The 17,842-nt window shown below is 44.3% G+C and overlaps 1 protein-coding gene across 1 annotated transcript in view; it reads left to right on the forward strand.

Moving 5' to 3' along the window:
• Positions 1–17,842, forward strand: part of NRF1 (nuclear respiratory factor 1) — a gene marked incomplete at both ends in the record, with an annotated part of 103,435 nt that overhangs the window by 62,779 nt on the left and 22,814 nt on the right. Inside the window, 3 exon segments of the mRNA XM_080702021.1 lie at positions 2,970–3,094; positions 16,845–16,886; positions 16,889–16,900. Of these exon segments, the coding sequence (XP_080558147.1) occupies positions 2,970–3,094; positions 16,845–16,886; positions 16,889–16,900 (179 nt within the window).

Genomic DNA, 17,842 nt, shown 5'->3' on the forward strand with positions numbered 1-17,842 from the left:
TAGTTTCCCCGGCTGGAGTGGAGCCCTACAACTCTGTCCTCACCGTTCACACACAGCAGAGATCAGCAGTGCATGCTTTGAACCAACCAACCAGATGGTGAAACGTGACCCTCACCATGGTGAATACATGGCTTGCTGCCTGTTGTACCATGGTGATGTGAATCCCAAAGATGCCATTGCTGCCTTTAGCACCATCAAAGCCAAGTGCAGCTTCCAGTTTGTGGATTGGTGCCCCACTGGTTTCAGGGTTGGCATTAACTGCCAGCCTCCCACTGTGGTACCCGGTAGAGACTTGGCCAAGGTGCAGCAAGCTGTGTGCATGCTGAGCACCACCACAGCTATTGCTGAGGCCTGGGCTCACCTGGACCACAAGTTTGGCCTGAGGTATGCCAAACGTGCCTTTGTTCACTGGTATGTGGGTGAGGAGATGGAGGACCTGGCTGCCTCCATGGACTCTTTAAGGATACAGCACTGAGGGAGGAAATGAGGTGAAGGATAGTAACCTTTCTGCAGCAGATCTGCATTTTGTTGTCTGTGGATTGTCTTAATTCTATTCTGTAATAGTGTGTTTTTTCTATAAGCCATTAATCAATAGGTGTTCTACCCCTGAGTTACACCCCCAGGCCTATATTTTATTTTTTATTTTGAAACAAGTTCTCACTAAGCTGCAGAGGATCTCACTAAGTAGTTGAGGCTGGATGCAAACCTGCAATCCTCCTGTTTCAGCCTCCAAGTTCTGGGATTACAAGCGTGCACCACCACACCTGGCAATATTTCCATTTTTTAAAATTTATTTGGAAACAGGGTCTCACTAAGTTGCTGAAAGCCTTACTAAGTGGCTGAGGCTGGCTTCGAACCCGTGCGATCCTCCTGTTTCAGCCTCCCAAGCATGGGGATTACAAGCGTGCGCCATCATGCCCGGCTAATATTTCCATTTTTAAGTGTCAAAAATGGGACACAGGCCAGGTGTGGTGGCACATGCTTGTAATCCCCGTGCTGGGAGGCAGAGACAGGAGGATTACGCAGGTTCGAAGCCAGCCTCATTGGTTTAGGAGACCCTGTTTCCAAATAAATATATTTTAAAAAATAGGTGTCTGGGAGTGTAGCCCGGAGGTAGAAGGGTTTTCAGGAACCCCAGTACCACAAAAAAAGGGGGGACCCCAATGCTGGGGTCCCTATAAACAGATGGTTCATGACTTTATTCTACACAGTGGGGGGTGGGAATCAATTGTTTCTTTGTATTAAGTAGTTTAGGCATATAGTGATAGTTTTGTAAGTATTAAATCTTTGTTTATAGCCTCAATGAGGCAAAAAGAAGAGCTTTTTAGGATACTAGTCAACCATTACTTTGTATTTAAAAATCATGGGTATAGCCAACTATAATTCAGCTATCCAGGAGGCTTGAAGTAGCAGGATGACAAGTTCGAAGTCAACCTGGTCAACTTAGCAAGAACCTGTCTCAGAACTCAAAAGCCAAGTGTGGTGGCACAGACTTGTAATCCCAGTACTTGGGAGGGTGACAGGAGGATTGCAGGTTCGTGACCAGTCTTAGCAACCTCGTGAGGCCCTCACAATTTAGTGAGACCCTGTTTCAAAATAAAACATAAAAATAGGGATGGGCATATATCTCAGAGGTAGAATGCTCCTGAATTCAATCCTCAGTACACACACACACACACACACACACACACACACACACACACACACACACACTTAAACATAAAGAACTAGCCAGGCGTGGTGGCACACACTGGTAATCTCAGCACTTGGGAAGCTGAGACAGGAGGATCACACAGGTTCAAAGCCAGCCTCAGCTACTGAGTTGACTCTCTCAGCAACTTAGTGAGACCCTGTTTCCAAATAAAATATAAAATAGGTCTGGGAATATAGCCCGGAGGTAGAAAAGACCCTGGGTTCCACCCCCAGTACCACAAAAAATAAATAAAAAATAAAGAACTAGCCAAGCATGGTGATATATGCTTGTAACGTCATTACTTGGGAGGCTGAGACAGAAGGATTGCAAATCTGAGGATAGTTTCAGCAGTTTAAGGGAGAATCTCAGCAATTTAGCAAGACCCTGTTTCAAAACAAAAAATTAAATAGGACTGGGAATGTAGCTCAGAGGTAGAACACCCCTGTGTTCAATCCGCAGTACCACACACACAAAAATAAATAATAAAAAGACGAGCTGGAGCCAGGCTGGGGGTGCAGCTCAGAGGTAGAATGCCCCTGGGTTCCATCCCCAGTACCGCAAAAAAAGACTAGCTTGGCTTGGTGGTACACACTTGTAATCCCAGCACTTGGAATGCTGAGACAGGAGGATCATAGGTTTGAGGATAGTTTCAGTAACTTAGCAAGACCCTGTTTCCAAATAAGAAATAAAATAGGTCTGGGGTGTAGCTCAGAGGTAGAATGCCCCTGAGTCCCATCCCCAGTACCATACACACACACAAAGCACAGAAATGAACTAAATTGTTGTTATTTAATTGAAGAGCAAGTCCAATTTGCTGACTCCTCATTATCATACATCCTTGGTTTAAAGGATGGTCTCAGATGGGCCGCTGCATGTTACTATAAAGAAAAAAGAGAAAGCGAAGACCTTGTGATTGACAGCCAAAATAGCTTTTGCATTGTCAGTGCGGGCAGAGTTTCCACAACAGATGCAGGCACTCAGTGGATATTGATAGAGCGAGGCTGACAACAAATGCCTTCAGTCCTCAAGCACTAATTGCCTAGGTTTAAAGAAAATATCACATTAGCTTTATAAACATGTGAGACTTGAGGTTTCTCTTGCTGCTTATTATTACCATTTTGAAATTGTTCCTGGCTCTGTCGCTAGCGCTGCTGCGCGTTTGCTGGTAGGCTTGCAACCGTGGAGTCAGCAGAGCCCAGGGAAGATGGCCTGCCTTGCTGCTGCGCTGTGCCTTTACTCATCGTGCGTCTCCCCTCTCCTGTCCCTGTACCTGCAGCGAAGCTGCCGCCCATGCTGTCGCCACCCTGGCCGAAGCCACCTTACAAGGCGGGGGGCAGATCGTCCTGTCTGGGGAAACCGCAGCAGCCGTTGGAGCACTTACTGGAGTCCAAGATGCTAATGGTAAGAGAGCATAAATATTTTATTGAATTTCTTCCCTCTTTCCACTTAAACCTTCCTGACATGGCTGGCAACAAACCCTCAGGAAGAGGTTGAGCGTGGTTTGATTTCTTCTTCCTGGGTAGGCATTGGTGCCTAAGACAATTCTAGGAACCTCTGATTCCTTTCACTAGTAGGAGACTGGCAGTTTCCTGAAGGAAAATGCCATGATAATGGCTATCTCTTTATACTACTTATTTCAAAAGCAACAATTTTTCCATGACAAGACTTGCTGGGAGGTAGTTTAGAATTTGCTGTGGACACATTTTCTCCTTTCCTGTCCTGTGGGGTGGGGTGGTGTCCTTTACTATCACAAAGACTCCGGGGGCAGATGGACTGTTCTGACTCCCTCCAGAAAGGCTCTACCGTTTCATGCCCCAGGGGTCAGGCAGCACGCTGTGGCGAAGGCACTTTTCCAGTGGGTGCTCTGGGTTCTACTTCCTGTCATGGGCCTCATCACAGACACCTGGATTCAGCCAGTAGCATGCCACCACCCTGCCCTTCTTTCCCAGCTCTTTGGCTTCCTAGACATTGGTGAATATCTCGAATAAACAAAAGGGATAAAGTTCATAGAAATATGGTGGCAAAAACTTGTAACTCCAACAAGGCTCTTTGGATCCACTTGAGCAGGCTCTGGGAGTCAGTGGCCAAGCCTGGGGCTGCCCGGGGAAGCACCTCCAGAAGTCTGGGTCAAAGAGGAGGACCAAACCTGATCTGTGAGACTCTGCGCTCATTTCTTAAACTTTAAAAACAGATGATCTAGCAGGACAAATTAAGTACTGTGTGGTTTGGGGAAATCATTGCTTTAAAGTCCTATAAAGAGCAGATTTTTCTTAATGCCATTGGTAGTTGAAAGAGAAGTTCTTAGCACTTAACTGAGTGCTCTGCTAGTTGGAAATTTTTTTTAAAGACACAGCTGTGTTCTCCTTCGGAAGTAGGAAGAAAGTACTTTTGTCCCCCTAGAGAAGAATAACAAGAAATGCAGAGCCATTGTGGCTTCTGAAAACTGTTTTCCAAGAAAAGCCCCCCACCCCAAAAAAAGACCAATGTAGCAACTGCATCGTGCTGTTTCTTTAGGGCTGGGGGGCTTTCTTAAACTAATCTAAATGAAGATGGGATAGCCAGTCTGCTAAAGGATTAAGGACATCTTACAGGCATGCGTGTTCAGGATGAAATAGAGTGAATCAAGAATATCTCCTTCTGCAGCTAGCACCCTACTCTTATTTCCTTATCTTTTCTGTTCTTCATCTGAGTTCTAATCTGCCCTGAACAAAGGAAGGATATCTGGTTATGTGCGACTCTTCCGAAATACAATTGATGCTATTCAAGATGGAACTGCTAAGAATACTTACTTATCTGTGCGGGTTTGGTGGGGGACTTGGTTAACTGTTCCATTCGACTTGACCTGTCTGGGAGAGAATAGACTTCTTTACAGTTCTGACTCCTCCTCAGCCTCACCTTTTCTGATGGATGAAATGGTAGGTAAGTTTAAGGACCCTCTGGGTCACTGGCCAAGTAGACCTGCTCAGCCACACAATAGTTAAACTATACCCATTTCTTTGGATTGCTAGAAGCTACCTCTTTTTAGTAGCCTTGAGTTGCAAGAACCTGTTAGTTTTAGGCCGGGCGTGGTGGCGCACGCTTATAATCCCCGCGCTTGGGAGGCTGAGACAGGAGGATCGCACAGGTTCAAAGCCAGCCTCAGCTACTTAGCGAGGCTCTCAGCAACTTAGTGAGACCCTGTTTCCAAATAAAATATAAAATAGGTCTGGGAGTATAGCCTGGAGGTAGAAAGCCTCTGGGTTCCACCCCCAGTACCACCAAAAAAAACCTGTTAGTTTTGATTTCATGTTGTTGGGTACATACAGGCTGCATCCTAAAAGCCAGAAGTAGTTCTAGCCAGCCAGATGGTGCATACCTGTAGTTCCAGCTAGTCAGGAGACTGATGCTAGAGGTTCAGTCAAGCCTACACCTTTGAGACCAGCCCGGTAAACATAGTGAGACCCTTCTCTGGTAGTTCCCCGCCCAAAGCAGGCCATCCTGTTGATGACTGCCAGCAGTTGCTGTGCTCAGGCCTTTGGAGTCAGACCCACCCCTTTCTCAGTGCAGATTCTCTGTATCAAGTCATTGTTGCCTGTTGCCTTGTGCCTTATGCCAGCAGTCTTAAGCAGAGGCAGAGGCCTGTGGGAATTTTATACACCTGTGGGAATACACAGAGTGAATGTAATATCAGATATGAGCCAGCTAATTCTGATACTCGGTCTTTTTCTTTTTCTTCTTCTTCTTTTTTTCCTGTCTGTCTTTTAACATTTTAACCCAGACGGCTATGGGATTTGCTCAGGACTAAAACCAGGTTTTCCCACCTAGCCAGCTAATCTGGTGTCTGGCTAGACAGCTAGGGTTCCCTATTCATCCTTGTTTCAGACTGTGTCCTATTGTCCCTCTGTCATTTCTGTGATTGATAAGCTTATGGTATCTGTAGGTAGATGAGATTTTTCTTGAAAGTAAAGGTTTATTACTGGGAAGAATCAGATGATGGCAGAAGGTCCTAATGTAGACCTCTATCTAACTTAGAAATGGGCATTCCTAGAAAAAATTCATCACATATTCCAGAGTATGGCTAAATAACAATCCAATTAACAATCCAGATTTTTAGTCCTTTTTTTTTTTTTTTTGTACTGAAGATTGAACCCCGAGGCATTCCAGCTCCAAGCTATACCTCCAGCCTGATTTTATCTCTTATTTGAAAATAAGGTCTTGCCGGGTGTGGTGGCGCACACTTGTAATCCCCGCGCTTGGGAGGTGGAAACAGGAGGATCGCACAGGTTCGAAGCCAGCTGTGCTGGCTTAAGAGACCCTGTTTCCAAATAAAAAAGTGTAAAATAGGCCTGGGAGTGTTTTCCGGAGGTAGAAGGGCTTCCAGGAACCCCAGTACCACCCAAAAAAAAGAAAAGAAAAGAAGGTCTTGCTGCATTGCTGAGGCTGTCCTCAAACCTGTGATCCTCCTGTCTCAGACTCCTAAGTACTGGGATTACAGCTATATGCTACCACACCCAGCTTCTGTTTCAAAATAAAAAATAAAATAGGGCTGGGGTGAAACTCAGAGGTAGAATGCCCCTGGGTTCAATCCCTAGTACCAAGAAGGAAAAAAAAGACAGTGACTCATGGATGACAGAGGTTCAAATTCCTAGTCATCGAGGTAGACTTGACAAAAGCATTGCATTCTATCCCTGATGACACGCTTCTTTTTTCTGGATACCAATCTCACCCCCAAAGTCCTAAAGGATCTACTAATGCACACTGGTTTATGTTCTTTGTCATTGTCTTTTTCTTTCCTTTTTTTATTTTTTAAATTGAACCCAGGGGCATTCTACCTCGAAGCTACAACACCCAGCCCATTTTTTATTTTGAAACAGAGTCTCACTAAGATGCTGAAGCTGGCCTTGAACCTGTAATCCTCCTGCCCGGCCTCCCAAGCACCGCCATGTCCAGCTAATTCATGAAAATATAATTATCTAAGCCCGGTGTAATCTCAGAACTTGAGAGACTGAGACAAGAGGATCACAGGTTTGCAGCCAGCCTCAGCTACTTGGTGAGGCCCTCCACAACTTAGTGAGATCCTGTTTCAAAATAAAAAATGGGCTGGGTGTTGTAGCTTCAAGGTAGAATGCCCCTGGGTTCAATTTAAAAAATTTTTTAAAAAGGAAAGAAAAAGACAATGACAACGAACATAAATAAATAAAGCAAAAGAAATAGAGCTGGGGGTATAGTTTGGAGGTAGAATGTCCCTAGGTTCAATCCCCAGTACCACAAAAAAATTGTCTTTAATTATTCATATTTAATTTTATGTTCATTTAATACTTAATTATAATATTAACATATAAATATAACATATAATATTTAATTATCAAGCCGGGCGTGGTTGTGCATGCTTGTAATCCCAGTGCTTGGGAGGCTGAGACAGGAGGATCACGCAGGTTCGAAGCCAGCCTCAGCTACTTAGTGAGGCTCTCAGCAACTTAGTGAGACCCTGTTTCCAAATAAAATATAAAATGGGTCTGGGAGTATAGCCCGGAGGTAGAAAGCCTCTGGGTTCCACCCCCGGTACCACACACAACAAAAAAAATTTTTTTTTAAATTCTCTGTTCATTTCCCTTCACTCTACCATTCACTGCTGGGCCCTGGTCTTACGTGCTCCCAGGACTAATGGCCTCCAGAACCAACAAACACGTGCTCACACAGGGGGCCTTTCACTTCTCACCCAGGCTGTACCACCCCTGTAGGAGGAAGCCGCAGAGAACAGGCCTACAGGCCTTTCTCCTCTTTCTACTGCAGCAAAAATGAAGATAAGAATTATATTTGCAATTAGCCTTCTCAGAAAAGCCTCTGCTGTGTGTCTGAGATCTTACTGCAGATTCATCTGGCTATCTTTGCTTTCTAAAAATTAGATGGGGTCAAACAAAACAGATGCCTGAAGTTCCTAAGTAATCAAGCCTCTTACCAGAGCTGCGAAGAAAGCCTTAGCATTTTCTGATGAAACTGATATTCTTCTGATGGTGCATAAGAAAAGAGGGGGCGTATACATAGCATTTGCTTTGAAGGCTTTTGGGGGGTCCCAATTATATAAATCTTTCATAATTCTACCTAATGGAATATTAATTTTTGAGGATTTTTTATGGCACTGGGAATTGAACCCAGAGGCATTCTACAACTCTGAGCTACACCCCCAGCCCTATTTTATTTCTTATTTGGAAACAGGGTCTCACTGAGTTGCAGAGGGCCTAAGTTGCTGAGGCTGGCTTTGAACCTTCAATCCTCCTGTCTTAGCCTCCCAGGTAATAGGATTACAAGTATGCACCACCATGCCCAGCTCTGAGGGTTTTTTTTTTTTAATATGTCCTTTTTTCTCCTATATATAATTTTTTAACTTTAATGGGATTGTGTCATTCATACTACTTTATAATTTGTTTTGAAGTATCTTCACCATTTTTATGTAATTAAGGGTTTTTTTGTTTTGTTTTGTTTTTTGGTGGTACTGGGGTTCCTGGAAACCATTCTACCTCCGGACTACACTCCCAGACCTATTGTTTTTTAAATATTTTTATTTGGAAACAGGGTCTCTTAAGCCAGCACATCAGGCTTCGAACCTGTGGAATCCTCCTATCTCCACCTCCAAGCGCAGGGATTACAAGCGTGCGCCACCACGCGCCCGGCTCATTAAATATTTTTAAAGATCATTATAATGCTTGGTAAAAGCCGGGCGTGGTGACACACGCTTGTAATCCCCGCACTTGGGAGGCTGAGACAGGAGGATCACACAGGTTCGAAGCCAGCCTCAGCTACTGAGTGAGGCTCTCAGCAACTTAGTGAGACCCTGTTTCCAAATAAAATATAAAATAGGTCTGGGAGTATAGCCTGGAGGTAGAAAGCCTCTGGGTTCCACCCCAGTACCACCCAAAAAAAAAAAAATGCTTGGTAGCATTTCATTATATTGTCCATAATTAGCTAAGCCTATTGCAAATAATCGAAGTTATTAACAATTTTTTGCAATAAAAGCAATACTATTTATTTTTATACAAAGTCTTGCTACCTTTGATTATTTGATCTCTACTACTCCCATACTTTGTTTTATTTGCGGGGAGTTGTTTGTTTGTTTGTTTGTTTGTTTGTTTGTTTTTGGTACTGGGGATTGAACCTTTTCTCTCCGAGTCACTAACTATACCCCTAGCCCTATTTATTTTTTATTTTATTTTTTGAGGTACTGGGGGTGAAACTAGAGACATCCTATCTCCAAGATATACCAACCAACTCCATTTTATTCTTTTATTTTGAAACAGTTCTCACTAAGTTGCTAAGTTGCTGAAGTTGGACTCAAACTTACAATCCTCCTGTCTCAGCCTCCCAAGTACTGGGATTACAGGTGTGTGCTACCACACCTGGCTTTTTTTTTTTTTTTTTTTTTTAATTAAAACAGAGTCTCATGGTGTGTTGAGGGTGGCCTTGAACCTGCAATCTTCTTGTCTCAGCCTCCAGGTATTGGGATTACAGGCATATGCCAAGGCACCCTCCCACATATGTGTTTTATCTATTTGGTCTATTTTTTGTACTATAATAATTGTAATATTTTTGTCTATTTTAGGGTAGATATAAAGGCCCTCCTTCCACAACTGACTGAGACCCTGTTTCCCAATAAAAAATAATAGGGCTGGGGGTATAGTTCGGAGGTAGAATGCCTCTGGGTTCAATCTCCAGTACAGGGGCCGGGGGGAGGAGGGGAGAATAGGGCTGGGTGTGTAGCTCAAGGGTAGAATGTGCCCTGGGTTCAATCCTCAGTACCAAGAAGAAAAAAAAAGGAAGGAAGGAAGGAAGGAAGGAAGGAAGGAAGGAAGGAAGGAAGGAAGGAAGTAAGTCTATGAGGGCAAGGGAAAATTAAAGTTAAAAATTAAAAAAAAAGGCCGGGCGTAGTGGCGCATGCTTGTAATCCCCGCACTTGGGAGGCAGAGACAGGAGGATCGCGCAGGTTCGAAGCCAGCCGCGTGCACTGGCTTAGGAGACCCTGTTTCCAAATAAAAATGTAAAAATAGGTCTGGGAATGTAGCCCGGAGGTAGAAGGGCTTCCAGGAACCCCAGTACCACCAAAAAAATTAAAAAATTCAAAAATTAAAAAAAGAAACCAAACCAGGTGTGGTGGTACACTCTTGTAATCCCACTATTTAGGAGGATCACAGGTTTGAGGACACCTCAGCTTGTAGTGAGGCTCTCATCAACCTAGCAAGACCCTGTTTCTAAATAAAAATTTAAAAATAAGGTTGGGGGTATAACTCGGAGGTAAAATGCCTCTGGGTTTAATCCTCAGCACCACCAAAAATAGATAAATAAAATAAAGAAGCCAGGTATGAAAGTACGCACCTGTAGTCTCAGTTCTTGGGAGGCTGAAACAAGAGGATTAGGAACAGCTTCAGCTGTTTAAGAACAGCCTCAGCAATATGGAGAAATTCTCAGTAAATTAATAAAAAATAAAAAGGGCTAGGGTATATCTCAGAGTTAGGAGGCCCCTGGGTTCAATCCTCAGTACTACAAAAAATAAATAAGCCAGGCATGGTGGCAGATGCATGTAATCTCAGTATGTGAGAAGCTGAGACGGAAAATCACAAGTTCAAGGGCAGCTTCAGCAATGTAGTTAGACTCTCAGCAACCTAGCAAGACTCTGTTTCAAAACAAATAATTTTTTTTCAAAGACTAGAGGTGTAGCTCAGAGGTAGAATGCCCCTGGGTTTAATCCCTAGCACCCTAAAAGAAGGCACACAGGCAGGGAAGAAGGAAAAATAAAAGAAAATGCAACAAAACAAAATTGCACTGTCAAATATAGTAGCTATTGGCTACATGTGGCTATTTGAATTTAAATGCAAGTAAAATAAAATTAAATTTAAAAGGTAGTTATTCAGTCATATTAATCATTTTAAGTGGTAAACAGCCACATATAGCCAAAAGTACTGATTTTCTACGTAATTATAAGTTATTTACATTTAAATTTAAATAAGCCTGGCATGGTGGTGCAATTTGTAATCCCAGTACTCGAGAGGCTGAGACAGGAGGATCACAGGTTCTCGGTCAGACTCTGCAACGTAATGAGGCCCTCCACAACTTAGCGCGACCCTGTGGTGTAGCTTGGAGGTAGAATCCCCCTGTGTTCAATCCCCAGTACCAAAATAAATAAATAAATTGAAATGGACTCGTGTACCGGGCAGCTATGCAGACACAGAACAATTCCATCATAGCTTTCCTGGCTAGTTCTGATCTAGTGACTTCAAGCCCAAATACTATAGTCTTCTTGTGGTAAGTGTGCCCCCTCAGCACAGGGCAGGACCACACATCCTGCCCAAGCCTTGTCTCTTGGTGACCTTCTTAGCTCATAGACAGCATGGCTTTACTTAAAAAAAAAAAAAAAAAGCTAACCACGTGACTTCAGTAATCCCCAGCCAGTAAACAGCAGGGAAGGAGGGTTGCGAGAACTGGCCTATTTTTATGCCCTGCAAAATCCTGAGCAGGAAAACCTGAGACAGGAGGCAGCAGCAACACCTGGACTGACTCCCAGGCTGTTTATTTGAGACACAGTCCACTTGCGTGTTTCCAGTTAGCTTTCTCACAAAGGCAGGTGTCTCTCCATGGTTATCAGTGCCTTTGGTCAGATGCTCTAATGGACTTCTAGAGGCCCCCAAAAGAAATACCCAAAGCCTGATGGGTCACTAGGCTGAAAGAACTATTATTATTGGATAAATCCCAGATTTCACAGGGAACACAGCCACTGCTGACAAATAGGAGCAGAGATACATAGTAAGGCTCCTGGTTCTAGAACAACCGAAGGGCTTTACCGAAGGGCTTTCACAGCACTGAGGGAGGGAAAGGGCGGTTCGGTGGCGAGTCCTACTCCCTAAGCTTGTCCTCCCTTCATCATACCTGCAACGCCTTCTAGAACAGTTCTTGAGAGGAAGTGGCAGTTTTCCTGACTTCCCACTCTGTCTCATCCAGGGAGACACTAATTTGGCATCAGCAGAGACTCTCTGGTCCTCCTCTCTTGAGTGCCTGGGGCATCCTGAGATGCACTAACTGTTGGCTGCTATTTCTACTATTCTTACTGTTGTGTTGTTATTGTTTCTACTGTAAAAACTCACACCAAAGCCGGGTGTGGTGGTGCACACTTGTAATCCCAGCATTTGGGAGGCTGAGACAGGAGGGTCGCAGTTCGCAGACAGCCTCAGCTACTTAGGCCCTTTGCAAAATAAAGACTAAAATATAGGGCTGGGGATACCCCTGGGTTCCATCCCAGTACCGCAAAAAAAAAAAAAAAAAAAAAAAAAAAAAAAGCCAGGCGTGGTGGCGCACACTTGTAATCCCAGCACTTGGGAGGCTGAGACAGGAGGATCGCACAGGTTCAAAGCCAGCCTCAGCTACTTAGTGAGGCTCTCAGCAATTTAGTGAAACCCTGTTTCCAAATAAAGTATAAAAATAGGTCTGGGATTATAGCCTGGAGGTAAAAAAGCCCCTAGGTTCCACCCAGATTACCACACACACACACACACACACACACACAAAACCTCACACCAAATGGGATAAGAATCAGAAAAGAATCAGTCTGCACGGTGATCACTCTTAGCATTCTGGGAGACATTCTTGGGACCTGGGCCAGTAAGCCTTTATTTGTGAGGAAGAGGTAGTGAATCTCACTGAGAGTGCTTCAGAAAACCTCTGCTGACAGTGTAACATACCCCTCAGGCAACTAAGATTTTGCTATTTGGAATGCCGGGGCCTTTCTGGTACTCTTTACACATAGCATTGCACTTGAAAGGGTTTCCTATTGGAGGTTCTTTGGTTCTTTGCTTTGCTTCCTGTAAAGTGATGCACCGTAGACACCTTCAGAAGGAGCAGCACTGCTTTGTGAGAGGTATCCTGTCCTTCAGTGTGAGCTTAGTCCATCTTTCTCCTTTCAGAGTCTGCAAGCCCCAAGGAAATGTCACCTTCCCTCTGGATTCTTTTTCTTTCTCTGCAGTACAAGGGATTAAACCCAGATGCATTCTACCTCAGAGCTATACCCTAGCCCTATTTTTTATCCTTTATTTTAAAGCAGGCTCTCTCTAAGTTGTAGAGGACCTCACTAAGTAGCTGAGGCTGGCCATAAACCTGTGATCCTCCCATCTCAGCCTCCCAAGTACTGGGATTACAAGCAGGTGCCACCATGCCAGGCTCTTCGTTTGTTTCAATAAACCATTGGCCTCTAGCATTTTTCATTTGTACACCAGATTTTTTTTTTTTTTTGTGTGTGTGTGTGTGTGTGTGTTACTGGGGTTCCTGGAAGCCCTTCTACCTCCGGGCTACACTCCCAGACCTATTTTATACTTTTTTTAAATTTGGAAACAGGGTCTTTTAAGCCAGCGCGGATGGCTTCGAACCTGCGCGATCCTTCTGTCTCCGCCTCCCAAGTGCGGGGATTATAAGTGTGCGCCATCACGCCCGGTGGGTCTTGGTCTTTATTCTGAGTACTCATCTGAGCCTGGCCATGGCTTCTGGATGTAGCTTTTACATACTATTTGTGTTAAATAGAAGCTAGGTGCCTCTAAATTAGCTTCTCGGGGCCCGAAAGGGGATTTGTGCATGTGGTCAAGGCAGCTTGGGATGCCTTCATCTGCTCTTTAGTCTGTCAGGGATTCTCATCTTGGGGAAACTTTCTGTGAATAGGACAATCTAAGCCAGGGACATTCTAAGCAGAGGACTTGGTTCAGGGCTGCTGAGCAGAGATTCCCAGAAAGTCCCTACCATGTGGCACCTGGACACCACTGACCATGATTTCCTCTCCACCCCAGTGTCTTCAAGACCAGGCAGCATGCTTCTGTATCTCACCCAGTTTCCCCTAGGTCTCCAAATCTTTCTCAGACTTTATTTGAAAGGCAGATTCTGAACCAGGTGTGATGTCACACACATGTAATCTAGTACTTAGGAGACTGAGACAGGATGATTGTAGGTCTGAGGACAGCCTTAGCAAGTAGTAAGACTTTCATCAAACTAGCAAGACCCTATTTCAAAATACAAAGAGAGCTAAGGATGTAGCTTGGAATTAGAATGCTCTGGGTTCAATCCCTAATACCACAAAGGAAAAAAAAGATAGATAGACAGACAGACCTACAGACAGATAGATCTGGTCTTAGATGATTCAGGCTTATTGTAACCAAGACAGAATCCATAGTGCATATTATTAAGGCAATATTTTGCAAAGGGATTTTTTGTGTGTGTGCCAAATCCAAAGCCATAATTGGACTAGTTTAATTGAAGTAATTTCTATATGATACATGATGAAAAAGTAGGTTTAAACTGTGCATGTAAAAAGGGCATTAGTTACTGTTCAGACTGGAAGCAGAGTGTTCTAACAGGACACATTCGTACACAAAGTTTTTAAGGTTCTTGGATATAAGGGACTTTCCTCTTTATTTTCATTTCCATTAGGATTTTGAAGGAATGTCAGTGCGCTGTTATTAACTCAGCTAGTTTGCATATTGCAGCCAGAATGGTTTGGGGCCCTCTGGCTCTCCAGTTACCTGTGTAAATACAGGGATTCACTTCCCAGCACTCAGCTCTGCCATTTGCTTAATAAAGAGCAAGTGTGCAGAACCCAGGAGCCGCAGCCTTGCCTAGGCGGTGATCCGAGCAGGATAAACATGCTTCTTTCTGTGTCATGCTTTCTCTTCATCGTCCTGCCAAGAGCGGGGTATCAAATGAAGGGAAGTCTGTGGTTGGAGTCAGTAGAGTGAATGTCTAAGTGGCACCTGCCTGTTCAACAGACCTGCTCTCTCGGGCTCCCACTGCACATCTGCTCCTGACAAAGCCTCTCTTCTCCTGCCGGTCAGACTGAGCAAAGGCCCTACCAGGAGACCTGTCGGTTTTGCTTGTCAGCACAATTGCCCGTGACATATAATTACACCAAATTCTCATTATTAGAAAGGCCTCAATTTAGAGATTTCAGAGCCTAAATGGGGTTTTCAAAGTAAAATTGAAAGAAAAAAAAACTTTGCTTTAATAAGGCCAGCATTAGATCTAAGAATCATTTAAGGGGTATAAATATGGAAACCGAGACACTCCTCTGAGCAGGGCTACAAATACCATGCTATCAGATTGGCTCCCTAAAGAGGCATCCAGCAATTCCTCTGACTGCCCGGCCCACCCTCTCCTTAATGCGCACAGCTCTGTAATGGACATCTATACTGCGCTGTTCTGAAATGCTCATGGAGTTTCTCATGCAGGAGCCTAAATGGCTGGAGAGTGTTAAAATAAGTTAATAGAGTAGGGCAGGAAAGGAAAGAACCCTGCAATATAAACAGGGGAAATACCCATGAAATATATTTTAGGAAAAGCCGGGCGTGGTGGCGCACGCTTGTAATCCCAGCATTCGGGAGGCTGAGACCGGAGGATCGCAGTTCACGGACAGCCTCAGCTAAGAGGTGAAGCCCTCTGCAACTCAGTGAGACCCGGTTTCAAAATAAAGAATAAAAAATAGGGCAGGGGTTGTAGCTCAGAGGTCAAATGCCCCTGGGTTCCACCTCCAGACCCACAAAAAAAAAAGTAAAAAAGAAAAAGAGAAATATATTTTAGGCTAATACAAAGCACTCAGTTTCAGATTGAGTTTCCCTCTAAACAAAGGCAATTCTTACACAGTGTGTATGGCTGGTACACGTGTATGATGTGGAGTTGGCACTCCGACAGCTCTAGGAAGGTTTTAGAACTGCATTTTATCTACTTGAATTTAATTAAAAATCAAACAAGCCAGGCGTGGTGGTACATGCTTTCTCTAAAAAATAAAAAATAGGGCTGGGATATCCCTCAGAGGTAGAATGCCCCTGGGTTCCACCCCCAGTACTGCTAAATAAATAAATAAATAAATAAATAAATAAATAAAGGCAAGGGTGTAGCTTGGAGGTAGAATGCCTCTGGACTCAATCCCTAGTACTACCAAAAAATTTTTTTTCTCTAAGAATCTTATTTTTTTAGCCAGGGATGGTGGCTCATTCCTTTAATCCTGTCTACTCAAGAGGCTGAGGTAGGAGGATCAAGCTCCAGGCCATCTTCAGCAACTTAGTAAGACTCTGTCTCAAAATAAAATTATAAAAAGCTGGTGATAGGAGCTGGGGATGGAGCTCAGAGGTAGAGTGCTCACCTATCATGTGCCAGGTCCTGGGTCTCACACACACACTAATAGTGAATTATAGCAGGTAAGGCAGGGATTTACTAAGGAAGGTGAACTCTCAGCTAACCCTCCTCTTCATCTCTTCCTTAAGTTTTCGTGACCATGCTTTTGGTCTCTGTTCTCATTCAACAGCATCAGCCAAGAGGGAGTATGAGCAGTGCGGAGTAAGCGTGTGTGTACATGAATTGTTCGTTGCGCGGTGCTCCTGGGAGTGGAGCATAGGGCCGCCCGCACCTTCCCTTCCCCACACCCCTGTGGCCTTGGTGTGCCTTTATTCTTCCTTTTCCATCAGTCTGCCTCCAGTAGCCACACGGCTGCTGTGACTTCTGAAAGCCCATAGGAAACAACAATACTGCCTCAGATTTAGACTGGATTTTTTTTCTCAGTAACTTAAATAATTTAAATCATGTGAACATAACATTACTTTGATTCATAGTAGCCTTAAGAGTCTCTTAGTAGCTCCTAATAGCCTGTGGGCTTTATAAATGTAGATATAGCCAAATATTTGTTGTCACATTCAGGTTATCTGTCATGCAGATTACTCATGACACACTTAAATCCTTGGACAGTTTCTCTGAACAAGCCAGTATAAGCCAGGACTGTCTCTTCCATCCCGCCCAGCTGCTGGGTACTTAGGGAATACAAATTAGTTTTCATATTAGCTTAAGGAAGACATAATTAGGAAGGTAAGTCTGCTACAAGAAAACCACATCATAAATCCCAGTTTAGAGGGGAGGGGAGGGTGAGCTGACCTCCCCTCCCTCATCCGCTCAGCTAAGCGCCGTGAACTGTGTTTTTATAAACGTGCACCATCAGCCCTCAGTGAGCTGACCTCTTTCCCCTTTACCGCAGGATTTGTTCAGCACTCCAGGGTGGGCATCACATGTGCCCAGCGCCCTGGCTGCTGGGGTGTGTGGGGAGCTGTGGCAAGTTCTGGTAGCCCAGCTTGTCTGGTACATTGTAACAGTTCTGTGTTCTTGTCAGGCCTCTTTATGGCAGACTGTGGAGGTTGCAAGTGGATCCTGACAAGAAGGCCGCAGGTGGGTTCGTCTTTGGGATAAGGAGGAAGCAGCTGAGGGTGGAGTAACTTGGAGGCTGTCATTCCAGGCTCTGCTTCCTGCATGAACAATGTGACTCCCCCACGATACAGTTCCCATCATCCCATCACCTAATAATAACTGTAGTCACCACTGATACTGAGTATTTCTAGTGTTATCATTCCGTTTTCGTTGATTAGCTGGGATTCTTTTCTAAAGAACTTGCTCCCAGTAACAATTTGGCTATGCCAAGTATATTTCAGCCAGGAAAGGGAGAATAAATACTTCATCAAGATGAAACTTACCATGCTCAGCGAACACCAAGACTCCAAGACAGCATCAGACATAATAATGAAGGGGAAGAAACTCATGGATGTCAAACTAGGGGAGCGGCCAGACTGGACATTGATGTGGGACTCCACCCCTAAAGGCATGACTGAAGCTCAGAAAGGATACTCCCAGTATCACAGCAAGTGCGTCAACATGAAGACGGAGCGCTGGAGTCAGTGTGGTGCAGCAGCTTATCTGTGCCTCAGCCTCTGCCTTCCCTCCAAGAAGCTCAGCCTTGAGCGGAGACTCAGGTACTCTGGAGAGGGCATGCGCACGCACTCTGCGCTCCTATCCCAATCACCCTGCTCTAGCTCCCTGCTTCAGGGAGCTCATGGCAGAGTCCTTTCATACCCTGAGAATTAACACCCAATAAAAGGTGACTGTTTAAAAAAAGATAAAGTTTACTGGAAAGATTGCTTTTTGTTTGACTATCAAAGTCCATAACAGTCAACTTACGCCCACTTCACAATCTGCTGTCTTTAAGTGTCTTACCGCCCTGGTATTCTGCCCTTGATATGTGCTTAGAAAACTTTAGGTTTAGGGGTTTGAGTTTTTTCATAAACAGTGCCCTACAGAGTATTGTGCATGAACAGTTGAAAAGTCAAGAGCACATTT

Source organism: Muscardinus avellanarius, assembly GCF_963383645.1.
Source record: "Muscardinus avellanarius genome assembly, chromosome: 9".
NCBI lineage: Eukaryota > Metazoa > Chordata > Mammalia > Rodentia > Gliridae > Muscardinus > Muscardinus avellanarius.